This window comes from Arachis ipaensis, chromosome B8 (assembly GCF_059453495.1).
Source record: "Arachis ipaensis isolate K30076 ecotype BB chromosome B8, ASM5945349v1, whole genome shotgun sequence".
In the NCBI taxonomy this organism is placed as follows: Eukaryota; Viridiplantae; Streptophyta; class Magnoliopsida; order Fabales; family Fabaceae; genus Arachis; species Arachis ipaensis.
Window position 1 is genome coordinate 127092859 of NC_142443.1, and position 20940 is coordinate 127113798.

The window sequence follows — 20940 nt, forward strand, 5'->3', positions numbered from 1 at the left end:
ACCTGCAGTACTTGCAACCTTATTGTGCTTGCTTTTATCTATTTATTTGTCTATGAAATGCTGACGGAGATGGAGGTATGGAGGAATGGCAGTATGAGACTTAGATTTTAAAGTTAAGTTAAGCTTAGATACTCTTAGAAAACCACCTTTTATGACTTCTGTTTAATACTTTAAGCTCTATAATTTGAATGTCGGCGTTCTAGAATTGCCTCTGGCATTCCTAGGACCTTATATATTATGTGTGTGGCACCTTTGCCATACTGAGAACCTCTGGTTCTCATCCCATACTATGTTGTTGTTTTTCAGATGCAGGTCGGGAGGCATCTCGTTAGGCGTCTGGACTCCTGCGAAGTGGTTACTGGATTATTTTGTTGTACAGTAATGTATATATACTGCGAAGTAATGTATATATGACTCCGGCCAGCCTTAACTTCGCGGGCTGAGTTAGGAGCTTGTTATTTTGTATTCTTGGTTCTCTATTCCTACTTTTATTATCTTGTGTTTGATAGCTATAGTTTTCTTCACACGCAAGTTATTCGGTTTCCGGAGCGTTACGCTTTTTGTTTCGCGATTTTGCTTTATCCATTTTTCAAGACTCCTAGTTTATTATATTCTTTCTACTATTATATATATGCATTTTAATTTTAGAAGTCGTAGTACCTCGCCACCTCTATTTTACATCCTAGGTGTAAAGCTCTGCATGATAGGGTGTTACAGTATCTGAAATGTGTAATACGTATTTAAATTAGTAAATACTCTATCAATTATATGTTTCAATAAATATTAAAATTAGTTAATTTAAATAAAAAAATCAAAGAATATTTGGTATTAAAATTAATGTTAAAATTTTTCGAAAAAAATGTATTGACTGATTATTCGATCTTTAGATTTTTGTGCCTTCTTAAAAATATTTTTGCCCATTTACGACAAAAATTGTAAACTAAATTCATTTACCTAGAATCATTAAATTTTAAAGTAAAAATATCTAGTTTTTCTAATATTTTTGCATAAAATACATAAAAATGTAATTTTTAAAATACTTTTTAAAAATATATATTTAATATTTGGATATTTTTATTCTTTTAAAATATTTTTAAAATATTTTTATTGTTAAAAAATTTAAAAGAATACTTTTATTAATAATTTGATAATTCAGATTTTTTCATTTACTCATTATGTTTATGAGAAAGTTAGAAAATAAATTTTTAATTAAATATTTTAAAAATATTTTTATTATTTAATTTGACAATTCAGATTTTTTTATTTACTCATTATGTTTATGAGAAAGTTAGAAAATTAATTTTTAATTAAATATTTTTAAAATATTTTTATTATTAAACAATATTTTTAACAATAATTTGATAATTCAGATGTTTTTTCGATTTACTCATTATGTTTATGCGAAAGTTAAAAAATTAATTTTAATTAAATATTTTAAAAATATTTTTTTATTTAAAAATTTTTTAAATTACTAATTTGATAATTCAATTTTTTTTTTTTCGATATACTCATTATGTTTATGAGAAAGTTAGACAGATACTCATTATTTATAAATAATTTTAAAAATTTAACTTATATTGCCCAAAAAAATTGATTACCCATCGTGACTCTAATTTTTATTAGACATATACAGATACTTTTAAATTTCCATATATCCATGGCATAAACGCAACCAACAAAAGAAATCATTAACGATGACTTTACATACATACATACATATATACATACATACATACATACAATAGTTCAATCCATTCAAACGAAGGATAAACATACATGTAAGGTTGGACTTTGAAAACATACTTCCTTATTCTATTCTTCACCCAAGTTCACACGTATTATTTAATTTATATAAAAACTTAACTACTTCCAAAACAGTCCCGAAAATCTACCCCTTATTAAATTCCAACCATGCATATAACGTGTTTCTAATTTTCTTTTAGTAATTATTATGCCTTGAGAAGATGAGCATCCATCTCTTTAGTAGATTTGTCAAAGAGTTCCATGTAACCATAAGGAGCTTCGACATTATCATTAATTTTCTCATATTCAAGTGTCCATTTAACTGAAACACTTCCATTGCTGTTATCAATCTCTTGAATGGTGAGCTTCAAGACTTTATACTGTTGACTTATGTCTCCGTTAAAGAGATTAAATTTGATTGTCTTGTTCTTCTCATCAACAGATTCAATTGTCTCCTTGCATGTCGTTACTTTACCATCTATTGCTTGACAATAATCAAAATTAAAAAAAATTAAAAAAAAGGAGAAAAAAAAGAAAATTAAGAAAACCTGAGAATAATTATGTCAATTTAGTTAACATAATTACATACAAATTATGCTAGACCTTTTGGTTGTCTTAAAATTTTGTCTTTTGTCTTGCTGGAAACAAAATCTATTTTTTGTTTATATTTTTAGGAACTACAAAAAATACAAAAATTTTGTCAATTTATGTATATACTTATAGCTCTCTTCTAATAATCTCACTCATAATAGGATTTTTAAACAAAATTCATATAATTCTCACTAATATTATTTCGTAGTAAGAACTTTTTGTTGTAAATGGAGGGAAACTAATTAAATTTAATAAAATTTTAAAGAAAAAAAAATGTTAGAGATATAATGATTCATATGTCTTCGTCTCAAATTAAATTTTTGAGAAAAATGGTATTACGACATAATATCAAAGTTTCTAAAATCGAAAAGTTTAAAATTTGATTCATGTTGAATTTTAATGAAAAAAGTTTTAGCGTAAGATAAATAACAGAGAAAAAAATCATACAAAAAATTTATATAAACTCAAAAAATATCTCTTATATGAAGAGATGTATTAAAAATATAATTATTTATGTAATTTTTACTATATATAAATTTAAGTTTTTTAAGAAAAATGATATCATGTCAAATAAAATTTAACGAGATGCTTTCTTTTAATTTACAAATTAATCCAATTAAAATTAAGCTTGATTACCTATAACATAAGTCCAGTGTTTAACCGAACCGCCGATGCTGTGCCAGTCCTCACCCTGATGCAGCTTGGTGTGATGCACTCTTTCACAAATATTTTGAACATGGTGGAGAGATTTTGACACAAGATTAAAGAACTTTCCAGCAGGTGCATGGATCACAATTTCAGTACTAAGCTTACCACTCAGTGCCATTGTCTTAAGAAGGAAACAACTATTATGAAGCAAGAAATTAGATAATACTAATAATGTAATGAAGCTAGCTACTATATTGTCAGCTTATATAGAAAAATAAGCTACCTACTATATATTGTATGTCAGCTTGTTCCTCAATGAGATAATAGTACTATTTATTGCGCTGCTAATAAAAAATTTTAATCAAAACAAAAAATAGTCAATATATGTTATTTTACTCAATGAAATTATCTAACAATGATTAATCACTAAATTCTAATCAATTTTGTTAGGAACGCAAAATAGGTACCATCATATTTTTATAGTTTTATTTGTATTTTGATTTTATTATATTCATCATGAATTAAATTTGATTATATTATTTATAAAATTTGATTATAGTGCTTATAAAGTTTTATTATCAATGTAAATATATATATGATCATTTTGCATATCAAAATGTATTTCTATAATGGATCATTATTGGTGTTTGATTGATAATTGATTTTGATAGTTTATATATAATATAATTTTTTTTAGGGCACACGTAATTTTGAGATATTTATGTTTAAATATCATGATACTTGTATTTAAATATTTGTGTTTAATATATTCAATATATATATATATATATATATATATATATATATTAATTTTTAATTAAATTTTTTTGTTAAAATAAAAGTAAAAAAAATTATTGGCCCCGCCAAATCTCATCTACCTTAGTCCTGAGTCAAGAACCTCCTTATATATTATATTTTGATCGTATATCTAAAATAATGAGATACATAGATATACATACACATATTCTAGATACAGTCACTTAATTATGAATAAACACGTATCTCAACTCTTAAGTACTGAACACCTAGATATGTAAATACTAAATACACATATTACGAGAATTGAGTAGTCGATTTATGAAAACAAATGTGTGATTTGTATGTATTTCAAGTGCAATCGAATTATTTGTTTTCAAACATTGTTACTTATCCTGAGTGCTGAGTTACCGAATTATTTTTTTAGAAAAAGTATTAGGAACCAATACTAATTTTGTACAATGTCTATAATGGATTAAAAAAATATAAAATTATAATTAATAATTAAATTATTAATTAATTATTTAATTTTAAAATTTAAAATTTAAAAAATTAGGATTAGAATTTAAACCTATTTACACTACGTACCGTAACTTTCATTATACGTTCAAAATTCACCGTCATCTTCTACTATCCTCACTTCATGTCACTGAATTTTTCATTGGCCATACCGACGCCGCCGCATCCTCCCACCGATACCGTCCTCACCTCCACGGTCAACCCGACGCGTCTCGCCCTCCGATGCTCAGCCTAACGTTGCTGCCACTTCTTCGCGCGTCTTTAATTCTTCCAAACCGGCTTCGCTTTCTCCCATTCCTTCAAGTCTCTTCTCACCGATGATACCACCATGCTCTTCTTCTTCTTTGGATCCAAGCATGGTTAGCTTCTTTCAAATTTGAGCCATATGCTTCACAACATTGCCGCTTTCGTCATGCCTAGTCCTTCAAAACTATGTTTCACCACAATAGTTGTTTCTTCTGTTTATTCATCTTCTTCTTCTTCTATTTTAATGGTCAATTTAGAATGGTCATTTTAGTATGTATGCGGATGGTTATTTTAACTTTTATATAGATGATTATTTTGATTGGATTGGATTTAGTAATATATAATTAAAATATGTTAGATGTTCAATTCATTAGGTATGCGGATGATTATTTTTATCTTTAAGTGGATGGTTATTTTTACTAAGGGTAAGTGGCGAGTGGCAAGCCAAGTAGCGACGGTGAAATGGGATGATTATTGATGAGAGTGGGGCGGCTGCCAGTTGAAAAAGAAGAGAGTATTAAAGTGAAATGCTTTAGTAAATTAGAATTTCAGATGGTTATTTTTTTGAAATAACTAACTAAATTTTTTAAAAATTTGAAATTGGAGAATTTAAAATTTGAAATTTGATGTGAAATAACTGAAAGAGAGTTGTTGAATTTATTATTTATTTTTATTGGACTAAATAACGAATCCATTGTACACATTGTCAAGATTTCTCATTGGCTCCCTAACGGGATTTTTTTTTATGATTTTTGTATGATAGTATCCGAAATGTGTAATACGTATTTAAATTAGTAAATACTCTACCAATTATATATTTCGATAAATATTAAAATTATTTAATTTAAATAAAAAAGCCAAAAAATATCTGGTATTAAAATTAATGTTAAAATTTTTTGGAAAAAATGTATTGACTGATTATTCTATCTTTAGATTTTTGTTACTTCTTAAAAATATTTTTATCCATTTACGACAAAAATTGCAAACTAAATTCATTTAGCTAAAGTTATTAAATTTTAAAGTAAAAATATATCATTTTTTTAATATTTTTACATAAAATACACAAAAAATTAATTTTTATAATATTTTTTGATAATATATATTTAATAGTCAGATATTTTTATTATATTTAAATATTTTAAAAATTTATTATTAAAAAATTCAAAAAATACTTTTATCAATAATTTGATAATTTAAATTTTTTTTTTATTTACTCATTATGTTTATGAGAAAGTTAGAAACTTAATTTTTAATTAAATATTTTTATTATTATTTTATTAATAATTTGATAATTCAAATATTTTTTATAGGAAAGTTAGAAAATTAATTTTAAATTAAATTTTTAAAAATATTTTTATTGTTAAAAAATATTTTTATTAATAATTTGATAATTCAGATATTTTTTTGATTTATTCATTATGTTTATACGAGAGTTAGAAAATTAATTTTAATTAAATATTTTAAAAATATTTTTATTATTAAAAAAGTACTTTTGTCAATAATTTGATAATTCAGATATTTTGTTCGATTTACTCATTATATTTATGCGAAATTTTGAAATTAATTTTAATAAAATATTTTAAAAATAATTTTATTATTAAAAAACTACTTTTATCAATAATTTGATAATTCAGATTTTTTTTTCGATTTGCTCATCATGTTAAAGCGAAAGTTAGAAAATTAATTTTAATAAAATATTTTAAAAATATTTTTATTATTAAAAAATTAAAAAAATACTTTTATTAATAATTTGATAATTCAAATATTTTTTTTTCGTTTTTCTCATTATGTTTACGTTTATGAGAAAGTAAGAAAATTAATTTTAATTAGTTAATATATGTCAATTTAATTCAGAGTTTAAATTTTTAATTTAAAATAAACAAAATAATTTTAAAAATTTAACTTATGTTGCCCAAGAAAATTGATTACCTATCGTTATTCTAATTTTTATTAGACATACATAGATACTTTCAAGTTTCCACACATCCATGGCATAAACACAACCAACAAAAGAAATCATTAACGATGATGACCATACATTATACATACATACATACAATAGTTCAATCCATTCAAACGAAGGATAAACATACATGTAAGGTTGGAATTTGGAAACATACTTCCTTATTCTATTGTTCACCCAAGTTCACACTTATTATTTAATTTATATAAACACTTCCAAAACAGTCCCAAAAATCTACCCCTTATTAAATTCCAACCATGCATATAACGTGTTTCTAATTTTTTAGTAATTATTATGCCTTGAGAAGATGAGCATCCATCTCTTTAGTATTTTTGTCAAATAATTCCATGTAACCATAAGGAGCTTCGACATTATCATTAATTTTCTCATATTCAACTGTCCATTTAGCTGAAACACTTCCATTGCTGTTATCAATCTCTTGAGCGATGACCTTCAAGACTTTATACTGTTGACTTATGTCTCCATCAAAGAGAGTAAATTTGATTGTCTTGTTCTTCTCATCAACGGATTCAATTATCTCCTTGCATGTAGTTACTTTACCATCTGTTGCTTGACAATAATCAAAATTTAAAAAATTTAAAAAAAAGGGAAAAACAATTAAGGAAACCTGAGAATAATTATGTCAATTAGTCAACATAATTGCATACAAATTATGCTTGTCCTTTTGGTTGTCTTAAAATTTTGTCTTTTGTCTTGGAGACAAAATCTATCTTTTGTTTATATTTTTAGGAACTATAAAAAATACTTATAGCTCTCTTCTAATAATCTCATTCATAATAGGATTTTTAATCAAAATTCATATAATTCTCACTAATATTCACTACAAGAAAATAGAGTTATTTTAACACTTTATTTTTTAACACCATAATTAAATGTCAAAATTAATACATATTTTTGACAAATATCATAAATGTCAAATTTTCTATGTTTTCTTGATGAATAATTTGACCGTAGAAAATTACTCATCAATTTTGACACTCGTTTGTTTTCAATTTACTCCACTATTTTTCTTCTTCTTTGGCTCTGTTAATTTTGACATCACACTTCTCTCAGTTTAGGATTATACTACTCATTCTTTATCTTCAAAATCTCAAGTTATTCTTTAGTTTCAAAATCTCATCTCATTCTTTGTTAAAATTTTTTGTTGAGAATATTTTATAGTCAATAAGCGTCAAAATAAATAGTATTTTTGACAATTAATAAGTATCACAGAAAATATGTTCTCAAAATTTTCTAACAAATTATTTTTGACAGTCAATATTTATCAAAATAAGATTTAATTTTTTTTCACAATCACTTATATGTTAAAAATACTATTTTTGACAAAACTTTTATTAACATATTTTCATAGTTAAAATAGTGTCAAAATTTATTTTTTTAACAAATTTTAATTTTTTTTTACACATTATAACCCTAAAAAATAATCTATATTGTTGTAGTGATTATTTCATAGTAAGAACTTTTTTTGGTTGTAAATGGAGGGAAACTAATTAAATTTAATAAAATCTCAAATTAAATTTTTGAAAAAAGTGGTATTATCACATAATATCAAAACTTCTATAATCGAAAAATTTAAAATTTGATTCATGTTGAACTTTAATAAAAAGAATTTTAGCCTAAGATAAATAACAAAGAGAGAAAAATTCGTAAAAAAATGTATGTAAACCCAAAAGATAACTCTTACACAAAAAAAGACGTATTAAAAATATAATTGTTTATGCGACTTTTGCTATAAGTTTAGGTTTTTGAAAAAATGATATCATGGCAAATAAAAATCCGACGAGATGCTTTCTTTTAATTTACAAATTAATTCATTTAAAATTAAGCTTGATTACCTATAACATAAGTCCAGTGTTTAACCGAACCGCCGATGCTGTGCCAGTCCTCACCCTGATGCAGCTTGGTGTGATGCACTCTTTCACAAATATTTTGAACTTGGTGGAGAGATTTTGATACAAGATTAAAGAACTTTCCAGCAGGTGCATGGATCACAATTTCAATACTAAGCTTACCACTCAGTGCCATTGTCTTAAGAAGGAAACAATTATTATGAAGCAAGAAACTAGATAATACTAATATTGTAATAAAGCTAGCTAGAACATCTGATGGGAGATATTGGACAATGAGTTCAGATTTGTAGGACCTTATATAGAAAAATAAGCTACCTACTATATTGTCAGCTTGTTCCTCACTATTTATTGCACTGCTAAGAAAAAATTTTAAGGTGGAAACTCAGGTGCAGTCGACTTCATGTGAAATTGATAGTGGAAAGCCGTTAGATAAAAATTTAGTCAAATCAGTCAAATCATCTATCGGTTCTCAACTATCAACTTCACATGAAGTCGACTGCACCTGAGTTTTTAGTCGACTTCACGTGAAGTTGATAGCGGAAAGCCGTTATATGAAAATTCTATCAACTTCACGTGAAGTCGAATGCACCTGAGTTTTCACCAAATTTTAATCAACACAAAAAATAGTCAATATATGTTATTTTACTCAATGAAATTATCTAACAATGGTTAATCACTAAATTCTAATTAGGAACGCAAAATAGGTACCATCATATTTTTATAGTTTTATTTGTATTTTGATTTTATTATATGCATCATGAATTAAATTTGATTACATTATTTATAAAATTTGATTATAGTGCTTATAAAGTTTTATTACCAATGTAAATAGTATGATCATTTTGCATATCAAAATTTCTATAAATAGATCATATTATTGGTGTTTGATTGATGATTGATTTTGATATTTCTATAATTTTTTTAACACATTCGAGAGATAGAAAAAAATATTAGAAGACTAATATCTATTATTAATATCGGTCAATATTTTGTATTGATATTTTATTTTATATTACTAAAATTTAAAATTTAACAATTATTATTTGAAATAATAATAATAAAAAATAATAAATTTTATTGATAGATAATATTGTTAAAAAAAATTTACAATAAAAAATAAGCCACACAAAAAATTCAAGAAAGACAATAAATAAAACCATCCACTCCGATCCATGTGTAGGTCACACATATCTGCTAATTATCTATCATTATTGGTTCATTAGTAAGTATTTTGCTAATATTAATTAAAGACAGCCTTATTATTACTATATTAGTATTTATTTAATTAAATGATTATATTTTTAAATATTTTAATATATTTAAATATTTTATTAATTAAAGTATAAGATGAGATATGCGAAGCCGAAGTAGGGACGATGACAAAAAAAAACTTGTATTCATAGATATTCGCAAAAATTATTATTACAACAAAAATTATTTTTAGTGACAAAATTTTAGCACAATAGTACAATAACTACTATTTTTTTGTTTAACTTATGTTTTTGTGGTTATTATACATTTATCATTATTAATATATATTATAATGGTAATTATTATTATTATTGCCATCATATATATTATTATTTTTTTTACTTTTACTTTTAATTTTTTTAAAATTAATAACGGTAATTATTATTATTGTCGATAAAAGTGTTCTACTATTTCTAAATCAAATTGATTAAAAAAGACTAAAAAAAAAGAAAAATAAAACTGTTCTTATTCCTGTTGTCACAAAATTCATTTTCACTTTCTTCTGTCGAACTCACTTTCTTCCAACGCTGATAGCCGCTATCCATCATCCTACACACATTCAAACTGCATCTCTATTTTTGTTTTCATCTATTCTCCACATTAGATCTGTGTCATTGTCTCAGATCCACTATTGCTAAGGTCTTTCAGTTTCAGAGTCTCTGTTGCTGCATCATTCTCAAATCTACTCTTTCGAGTGAAATTATTACCAACTTGTAGCTGTGGAGTCAAGGATTCAGAACTTGAGGAATTAGAAGGCCGAAAGCATTAGAGATCATAGCTTCACGTCGCAATTGTTCGTTGTTTTTACGTTGAAGTTTGGTGAACTGTTAAATCTATTATGAAATTAGGTTATAATAACGTGAATCTTTTTAATTATTTTGATTTTTTATATTTCTATTTGTACTTTTTTTTTTAATGGCAGCTCCTCTTTTTACTCCATTCACACTTTTTTTCTTTTTTTTTTATAATTGCTGTGTTGAACTTATCATATCACCAATACTATTCTCTTTTCTCTCACATATCTATTGCTATTGTTGAACTGTACTATATGAATACTTTTGTTTGTTATTTTTGGGAAATAGTGAATTATTATTCAATGAATCTGATATAGCCGATCTTTGGTGGTACTCTCAAAATTGGGATTATTAGGGCTTGGATGTTTATGCTCTTCTTCGTGTTAGGTATCAAACTTTGACTTTTTTTACCTGTTTTATTAACTTATATGTAGATGTTAATGATTTGACATTCAACAAGATTTAAGATAGATTTTGTTACTATTTTATTTATTTTTTAATTCTTTCAGTAAAAAAAAGATAAATTTTATCAAATTAGACTTAATTTACAATGCAGATCATTTTTGTAATGTGCATCATAGTAATAGTTTATTTAATTTTATCATGGTAAGAACATAAGATAATTGATATTTTATTTGTTTTTGTTAATAATTTGGACCACATGCTTGAAAAACATATAAGAAAGTGTATGATGAAGTTCTACATATTAGTTATGCTTTAAAAGCTTCTGGTAGTGAACTTGTAAGTGAATGTTTCAAAAAGATTTCATTGTTAATTAGGAAATTATTTTGTAGATAATTATAAAAATGTTCATATCACAGAGTTCAAGGATTGGAGTTTATGGATTTAACTTTTCTCAATGGATTGTGACAATGAAGATATGATGACATTTTAATGAGTATGTTTAAAATAAATATAATAATTTTGTGTTTATTAAATGTGCTTTATTATTATAAATTATTAAATTTCATTAAATATAAATTAAAAGTTATTATAAAAAATTGATAAATTATAATAAATATAGAATAGATTAAACATCGTTAGTATATAAATAAATAAATATTTTTTTAATATATAGTACTTTAAATAAAAAAATAATTTTTTATTTCAAATGATAAATATAACATATATAAATACAAAAATATAAATCTTTTTTATTTATTAAGATCAACAATTATCATGCAATAAAAATTTATAATATTAAAAAATTATAAAATAATATTTTTAACTGTAATATAAAAATATAAAATAATTAAATTTTATTTTATATTATTTGATAAATAATTTAAATTATTATATTAAAATTTTATTAAATAATTATTTTGTTAAAAATATTATTATATAATATAAATTTTTTATTAAATTTATTTAAAATATTTATTGACGTAGTTAGTTAATAAATTTTCCTTCCTGTTTCCTTTTATCGGAAATATTTCAATAAAATATTATATTGCATAATAATATTTTTTTAACTAATTACGTTAATAAATATATTTAAAATAATTTTCTACAACATTCTCATTCCTATTTTCTTTTTCGGAAACTACACTCTTAAAATATTTATTGACGTAATTTATTATTAAATATATACAATAATATTTATTAAGGTAATTACATTTTGGGGTAAGTACGATTTTAGTCCCTTAAGTTTAGTGCCAGAATCGAATTCGTCCCTCTTGTTATTTTGCCATTAAAATCGTCCTTAATGTTTTTTTTCGTATTAAAATCGTCCTTTTCAATAAAATTTTTTATTTTATTCCTAAACTACCCCTATCCTATTTTAATAATAAAAATTATAAAATTAAAAAAAAAAAAGAAAACGCGTAAAAACGCGTTGGGGGTGGGGGAAGAAAAGGGTATACGAAGGGGGAGGGGAGGGGAGGGGAAGGGGGGAAGGGGGACGGCGCCAGGGAGCCTCCGTCGTCGCCGCCGCCTCTTCCAGAACTCTGATGATGATGACGATGAAGGGAGAAGAGAAGCCGCCGTCCCGCCACCGCAGTCTCGCCGTCCCGCCGCTGCAGCCGCTGCCTTTCTTCGAACCAGATCTGTTCTTTGTGCTTTGAATTTATGTTTCTCTGTGTTTGTCTGTTTCTGTTTCTCTAGCTTTGTGTTTCTCTGTTTCTGTTTGGGGGTGGGGGGAAGGGGAGACGGGGAGGGAGAGGGGATGCGGGGTGGGGGTAAGGGTGGGGGAAAGACGCGCGGGGTGGGGGTGGGGGGAAGGGGAGGCGGAACTGGCGATGGGGGGTGGCGGTGAGGGTGGGGGTGGAGGAGTGGGATGGGTTGTGGTGGTGCCGTGGGTTGTAGGGGTGGCGGTGAGGGTGAGGGTGCGGGGTGGGGGTGGTAAGGGTGCACGGTAGGGGCGGGGGTGGGAGTGAGGGTGGGGATGTCGGGGTTGTGTAGGGTGGCGGTGAGGGTGCGGTGTGGGGGTGGGCATGGAGGTGGGAGTGGTGGGTGTGGCGGTGCAGTGAGTTGTGGGGGGTGGCGGTGAGGGTGCAGGGTGGGGGTGGTGGTGGGAGTGGTGGGGTGGGGATGCCGTGGGTTGTGGGGATAGCGGTGAGTGTGCAAGGTGGGGGTGGGAGGCGGGGGTGGGAGGGGGAGGGGGAGGTTGTGGTCGTGGTGCTGTTGGTGGTGGTCGTGGTGCTGGTGGTGGTGCTGTTGGTGGAGGTTGTGGCGGTGGTGTTAGTGTTGGTGGTGGTGGTGGTGGAGGAGGTAATTATGTTGGTAGTGGTGAGGGTATTTTTGTCCAAAAAAAATAAAAAGGACGATTTTAATACGAAAAAAAACATTAAGGATGACTTTAATGGCAAAATAACAAGAGGGACGAATTCGATTCTGGCACTAGACTTAAGGGACCAAAATCGTACTTACCCCTTACATTTTTATATAATAATATTTACATCTTGTCCGATATAACACCCTAACTTTTAGCACGTCATGATCGTATTAAAGATAAGGTATTACTAATCGACTTTTCTTGTTTACTATTTAATATTGAGCCTTTAGTTCGATATCGCGTTTCAATTTTTAAGAAAATGCCTGAAAAGTTTGCTTTTATTAATTAAAATCATATATCAAAGATTCTCAAGCAATACTAATCACATAGTTATTAATAATAATAAATATCATACAACAAAATTCAAATAAAACTCAGTTACAACTCCTATCCCTCTGTATTAAATAAAATCTTAAATAACAAGGACGAGGAAATTCTATGAAAGCAACTCAATACATAAACTTAACTCAAATAAGACTAATATTCGTCCGCAGCTTCAAACTGAATCTTCGAACCTGTGTCACTGAAAGGGTGGAAGATTTTGGGGTGAGAACAAACCATGCGTTCTCAGTAGGGAATGGAAATGCCGTAAAAGTAATGATTAAGATGCAAATAATTAGCTTTACTTAATAAAACTATTTTTGTCAAATCTTGGAAAATATTTTTTAATTCTACTTTAGATAATTAATTACTTTTCTTTATATTTGTAAACTCAAAACAGATTTCAGACACAAAACTTGTCATACCAACTATCTCTTAGCCACCTAATTAATTCTTAGTCACAACAACAGTTATTAATCACCTCAATACATCCACAAACTAATAGAACAAGCAAGGGATTCAATTCAACACACACAACAAGTCGCAAGTCGCAATAAGATAAACAGCATAATCACAAAGAGACAAGATAAGCAAACACAACCAAATGCAAACGAGCAAATAAAAATGATGCATGTCTAGTCCTATCGCAGGTAATGAGCTCATTTGTCGGTTTTGACCCGCACCCAACGCAATCCGACTCGCAAGTCGGATAAGGCATTCCAGCGGCATAACCTCTGCAAGTTTCTACTTCTTGCAGGCGCTGATTCTCCAGCTGAAGTATGCCGAACATGACCTCTGCAAGTACTTGCAGGCGCTGATTCTCCAGTTGAAGCATGTACCACTTTCTCTTGGAAGCCATTCCATACACACGAGCGTCCCCGCACAATGATTCACATATAAAGCCCACAGCTTAACATTTTCCCATCGGCATCATAACCATTTACTTTCCGTCACCCTCTCGTGACCTTTTAAACATTTCATAATCACATGTGCCATGTTCTTTTCTCATTCTTTCTTTTTCTTAACAAACCAAATTCATATCATAACTTAAAACAAAATCTCTTCTCAAAAGAGTAAATTTAAAATATTATACTTTTCTTAATAAATCGGATTGAAAATAACTCTTTCCGTAATAGTTCAAAATCAAACAATATTCATAAATCAGATTGGCTTTTAAATAACACCTTAAACAAGGTCTTGGAGTTTTATAAAAATTTCGGCAGTATTTCCTCTAAAATTTGGACTATGCAACCCTTTTAGGGTTCCAACCAAACCATTTCTAATTCCCAGAAAACATTTTTGATAATTCAAACGAATCAAATTCAGTACTAAAAACCTATTTTCAATTCTCACAGATTACTTCTGATAAACCAGCAGGCCAAGTCCAATATCCAAAACATTTATAAATCTGAAAATTCAACTAGTTCCAATGTCAAAATCTCTTCTATCTCTCAATTTATTACTAATAAAACAAATTTTCAATACAAAATCCGTTTCTCAATATGAGTAAATATGTAAATAAAATATTTTCCACTATAAAATTATGTTTCAAAATAAATTTATAAATCAGATTTTTTGAAATAATACCACATTTTCGGTTACTTTTACATAAAATTGAGCAGAATCCCTCTTAAAAATTGGACTTCACCACTCATGCGGACTCCCTCAAATTCATCACTTTCCAAACCAAACTCAAATCCAATTCCATTCAACAATTATCAATACGACAATTTCTTCAACAATTAACCCATCATATTACAATTTAACAAGTGACACTAATTTAATCACATTTTACAGCCACAACTCAACCAATTCATCATAATCACACAAAATCAGGATTTCAACAACTCCATAAAAATTAGAAAACCAATATCAATCACAGCTTCAATTCAAACTCATTATTCATTCATTCCAAGCAATCAAATTATTTACAAATATCCACTAGACTTCCGTGGCATTCATAATTTAAAATAGTTAATTTCAAAATAAAATTCTCTACCTTCGTATGAAATCAAAATATGCGAAGCTCCAGAGGAGCCTTCTGACCGAGCTGTTGAAGGGAAAAACGTCCGGAATCTTTCGTGTCTCCTAGAACTCCAGTTGGCTAAACTCAAGGGGTAGAAAAGTTATGTCACTGTCGATTTCCACCAGATAAAAGTAACACCAACACGTAAAGGAGAAGAATACGAATACTTTTACCGGATTAGATTTTTTATTAGAATTACGGATCGCAAAAAATCGAAACCAGAAGGTTAGAGAGATTTCACGGTTCTCTCATAAAGCTTCGGTCTCTCTCTCTTTTCTTTTTTCCAGGCTTAGTGAATGAAATGAAAAGTTAAACAAAGAGGATAATTGGTGGTGATTAAGGCTTCATGAGCTGTCAAGTTCTTATTTTACATACCTACATTAAAGGCACGTTTCCCCTTTTCTTTACCTTTGATTCTATGTACATACATATATATATTTATTTATACTTAGGGTAGGCATATAAGCATATTTCAATCTCATATATATATGCAATGCATATATAAGCCACGACGTGGCTTTTGTTTCTTTTTATTTCTGAAAAATAATTAATAATATAATAATAATAATAGTAGTAATAATAATAATAATAATATTAACAATAATAAAAATTAATTTAAATATTTACTTATTAAAATAGTTTTTAATAAATAAAATCTGAATAAATATAATGATTTATAAATAATTATAATATAATAACAAATTTTTAATATAATATAATAATTCATAAATAACTAATTATTTAACTTTTAAAATTTTGGGGTGTGACATTCGAAACTACACTTTTAAATAAATTACATTTTTATAAATATTTCAATAAAAATTTATATTATATAATAATATTTTTAACAAAGTAATTATTTAATAAAATTTTAATATAACAATTTAAATTATTTATCAAGTAATATAAAATAAATTTAATTATTTTATATTTTTATATTGAATTAAGAATATTATTTTAATATGATTTTTAATATTATAAAAATATTTATTACATGATAATTGTTAATCTTAATAAATAAAAAATTTATATTTTTTATATTTATATATTTTATATTTATTATTTAAAAATAAAAAAGTATATTTCTCATTTAAAGTATTGTATATCAAACGATATTTATTTATTTATGTGCTAATAATATCTAACGTGTTCTATATTTATTGTGATCTATCAATATCCTTTTTTTAAAATAGTTTTGATTTACATTTAATGAAATCTAACAGTTTATAACAATAAGACACATTTAATAAATACAAATTTGTTATACTTATTTTAGACATACTCTATTTTAATAATTATTTATGTTATGATTTTTCACTATTATTATTGCTCCTTAGCCTCCATAATAAAAATGTAACATAGTTTATAATCTTGTCCAATAAACAATGGTATATGGGCTTGTTTTGCCAACATCTTTCTTTGTGTGTCTCTCTCTGATACATTGGTAAGTATTTTGTAAATTGATTTCATTCAAAACTTTAATTTCTATACATTGATTAAATGTTAGTGTAAGATTTTTATATAGTTCCATATATAAAATTTAAACTCCTTTTTGTCACTATGGTTAATTTATCTAAACCATTAGTGTATTTAAGTAGTTATTTGATTTAAATAATGTCAAAATTCAAATTGAAGGTATCTTTTTTGTATAACGGCTTGAGGAATGTTTTGGATTCTAATTTTTGCTTCTTAGTCAACCATGGATGATGTTCTTGATATACTGATTTTAAGTATTTATTCATTTACAATTGCTTCTTGAATAATATGTATTTTTCTAATTGATAGGATTATAAGAAGGTAATTAAGGTTTCTTCAACTCTATTCAAGATTGGCGAAACTTCAGCGAACTCGGGGGCTTCTGCAGCTGCAATATCACCTTCTTCTTCATTCAACTCCATTCAACAACTTGGTCAAAGGATATTGTTCGCAGGATCCCAGATAGGAAGGTCCAGTTTTCAGAAGCTTATGGAGCCTAAGCTCCCTTAAAAATTGATACCTTAAAAATACCTTAAAGCAGATTCATTACTTGATATCTTCAAAATTGTGTATTCTGCATATTCATTACTTAGTAGTTAGTATTCTACATACTAGCTATGTATTTAGTAGAAATTTTTGTGCTAATGTGTATTCAAGAACCAGATCATTTTTATTGTATCTCATGCATATTCTTTACTTAGTACTGTGCAGATTGATGTGGTTTTTTATTTGAAAATATCAATTCATTTCTATTGATTCATAGTGTTTTCTTCCTCAAAAGAAACCATTTATTCATAGTGTTCATATTTTTTTTAGCAGTGTTCGTATTGTTCATCTTTTTCTCATAGTGTTCATCTTGTTTAAATAATAATAATAATTAATAGTAAAAATAATTTTAGAATTAAAAAAAAGATAGATCGCTACTTCTAAAAAAGTAGCATAATATAATTAAAAATGTTTTAAGATTTTAGCGGTAATAGTAATAGCAACTATAAGGGAATATTATTGTAATTTAAAAATTAGTTTTAGTGGCCATATAAATTGCCAAGAAAATGGCCGCTAAAAGTTATATACTTTTTGCAGCCATTAAAAAGATTTTTCCTGGCAAATGTTATAATTGCCGCTAAAATTTTTTAACTACAAAAGATAAGACGACTAATGTCTAATTGTCGGTAAAAGTATTAGCAGCAATTTTTTATTATCGTTAAAAGTAAAATAATTGTCGCTAAAAATAATTTTTCTAGTAATGTATTCATAATAAGGATGCTAACAAGGACTCGTAACGGAGATTGAACCTGTCCTGTGAATAAATGGAAAAGGGGCGCGGGGATTGAGGTATCAGCTCCACAAGAACTCGTGAAATCTCCACAAAAAAAATATACTTAAATATCCTTATCTATATATAAGTTATGTAAGTAGGTTGCGTCCCTGGTGGCTATACCAGTGGTGGCTACAAATGGCTACGTGTTGACCACGCAATAGAATGATGACACCTGGATTGTGAGAGCGTATCATTAACGTTTGATTAACATAATAAACGCGGTAACTTGTGTTTCCTTTACAGCAGGAATTTTGTGGAAAAATCATGATGTATTAGGAATATGATTGTCAGCAGGATGAATCAATTTTTGAGGAGAATGGGTGGTTGTCCTGCCTACCGATGATAGCTAGATCCCAAGTTAATCTCTCAAGATTCAGTCTGTATGTAGTGGAGGAAGAAGAACAGTAGTTAGCTTTCGAGTGGAGTGAGGGTTTTGCAGTTGAAAGTAGTCGTTGTGGAACCCAATGATGTGATGATCATTCTCTGCGTAAGGAGGAAGAAGGTGAAGTAGGTTAGATTGGATAGTAAACGAAGGGCGTCAGTTGATACCCTGTGTTCATGGTTTATGGCCATGGAGTTTTGCAATGTCTGGGAGTTGCGGGTGATTTCAAGTTGTGGCTTTTTTTTCTTTTTTTTTTCTTTTGGAAGATGCTGGTTGTTTTTTAATTTTTAGTTTTTAATCCGTTTTTTAATTTAAATAATATTATTTAATTAAATTTTAATTAAAATATATTTTTATTTTATAGATAAATATATTAGTAATTAAAATTAATTTAAATATTAATTTTTTTAATTTTTTATCCATTTCATAAAGTAGATATTTTATTATTTTTTATTCCCTCTATACGTTTTTTTTTTAATATCATTCATCTAATATTTCTTATTTTTTATTATTAGTTGGACTTTTTATTATTTATATATTTAAACGTTAACGCTTTTAAAATTATTAAAATTTATATTCATAAAATTTGTTTTTTTTAAATTATAACACATAAAATTATTAAGTTATATACAAAATATTTTTGAAACATATCCAAAATTATAAATCTAAAATTTAAATATAATTTTAAAAATAAAATTAATTTTTTTATATCTTATTCGATAAAAGCGCATCTAATAATTCTTATTTTTTTATTATTAGTTAAATTTTTTCACTACTTATATATTTTAACATTAACGTTTTTAAAATTATTAAAATGTATGTTCATAATTTTTTTTAATTATAACACATCTAAAATTATTAAGTTATATACAAAATATTTTTGAAACACACCCAAAATCATAAATAAAAAATTTAAATTTAAACGTTAAAAATAAAATTAATTTTTTTATATCCTATTCGATAAAAACGCATCTAATATTTCTTATTTTTTATTATTAGTTGGATTTTTTTATTACTTATTTGAACATTAACGTTTTTTGAATTATTAAAATGTATGTTAATAATTTTTTTCAATTATAACACATCTAAAATTATTAATTTATATATAAAATATGTTTGAAACACATTCAAAATTATAAATCTAAAATTTAAATTTAAAAGTTAAAAATAAAATTATTTTTTTTAGTTCTTATTCGATAAAAATGCATCTAATATTTCTTTTTTTATTATTAGTTGGATTTTTTCGTTACTTATTTGAATATTAACATTTTTTAAATTATTAAAATGAATAATTAAGTTAACTTTTTTAGATCTTATTCAATAAAAATATATCTAACATATTTTTATCATAGTGTTAGTTGAAATTTTTATTATTTATTTGAGCACTAGTATTTTTTCATTTTAAAGTCTTTATTTATTTTAAAATTAAAATTTTAAATTTTATTTAATTTGATTTTATGATTTGTATTTAAATTGTAATTTATTATTAATTAAAAATATTTAAACTAAAACATAAATTTTAAAATTTAAAATTAAAATTTTAGTTTTATTTAGTTTGTATTTTAAATGTGCATTCAATTTTAAAAAAAATACTGGATTTATTAGATGAATTTATTTTAATATTTTTTTAATATTATAATAAAAAGATGAATAAAATATCATTTTTTTAGATAACTAGTTGAACTGTTTTTTAAGTCTTGGCTTGGAAAGATTAAAGATGAGTGTGTGCTAGTGTCATTGAGTTTAGGAAATTGGTTTTTGTTCATAATATTATTGAGCTTGTTTTTTATGATGGTTGGTTTTTTGTGATATCTGTTTGGGCCCAATTTTCACAAAAAAAAAAAAGAGTGAAACCGCTTATAATTACCGTGTCATTAGCATAGTCACCGCTCTCTAAGTTTGGACTCGTGCACTCAACATTTTTATTTAACCCACTACGTGTCGCTTGATTACAGGCTAACTTAGGATAGCCACGCTAGTCATTGATCCTAACTAGTCACCACAGATAGCCCATGTAAGTAATTCTAATTCATTTTATTTTAATTTATATATCAAAAATTTTATGTGTATGTTATTATGTTAAATTTGTATTTGAATTGTGTTTGATTTAATATATTTGGTTGAATTATATTAAATTTTATTATGATTGTGTTAATTTTGTTTAAAAAAAAGTTAAAATTTAATATCCATGGATAATAGGTATCTGCCTGTTATGCGAAAAAAAAAATAAACAGGAATCCATGACGAAGATAAGACGGG

At 26.7% G+C, this 20940-nt stretch overlaps 2 protein-coding genes across 3 annotated transcripts; both read right to left on the reverse strand.

The window, feature by feature from the left end:
• Positions 1–1798: 1798 nt before the first annotated feature.
• LOC107613808 (MLP-like protein 43) lies at positions 1799–3194 on the reverse strand. Of its 2 annotated transcripts, none has more exons than XM_016315968.3 (2): positions 2971–3194; positions 1799–2221 (listed from the first exon to the last, which is right to left on the reverse strand). In XM_016315968.3, exons 1-2 carry the CDS (start codon positions 3158–3160, stop codon positions 1950–1952), a joined length of 462 nt encoding a protein of 153 aa, XP_016171454.1. In that variant the 5' UTR covers positions 3161–3194; the 3' UTR covers positions 1799–1949. The 2 variants fall into 2 exon arrangements, with proteins under 2 accessions (XP_016171454.1, XP_088353268.1); XM_088497142.1 differs by having other exon boundaries at positions 1799–2227.
• Positions 3195–6497: 3303 nt separating this feature from the next.
• LOC107613810 (MLP-like protein 43) lies at positions 6498–8602 on the reverse strand. Its single transcript, XM_016315969.3, has 2 exons — positions 8323–8602; positions 6498–7030 (listed from the first exon to the last, which is right to left on the reverse strand). Exons 1-2 carry the CDS (start codon positions 8510–8512, stop codon positions 6759–6761), a joined length of 462 nt encoding a protein of 153 aa, XP_016171455.1. The 5' UTR covers positions 8513–8602; the 3' UTR covers positions 6498–6758.
• Between the last annotated feature and the right edge of the window lie 12338 nt (positions 8603–20940).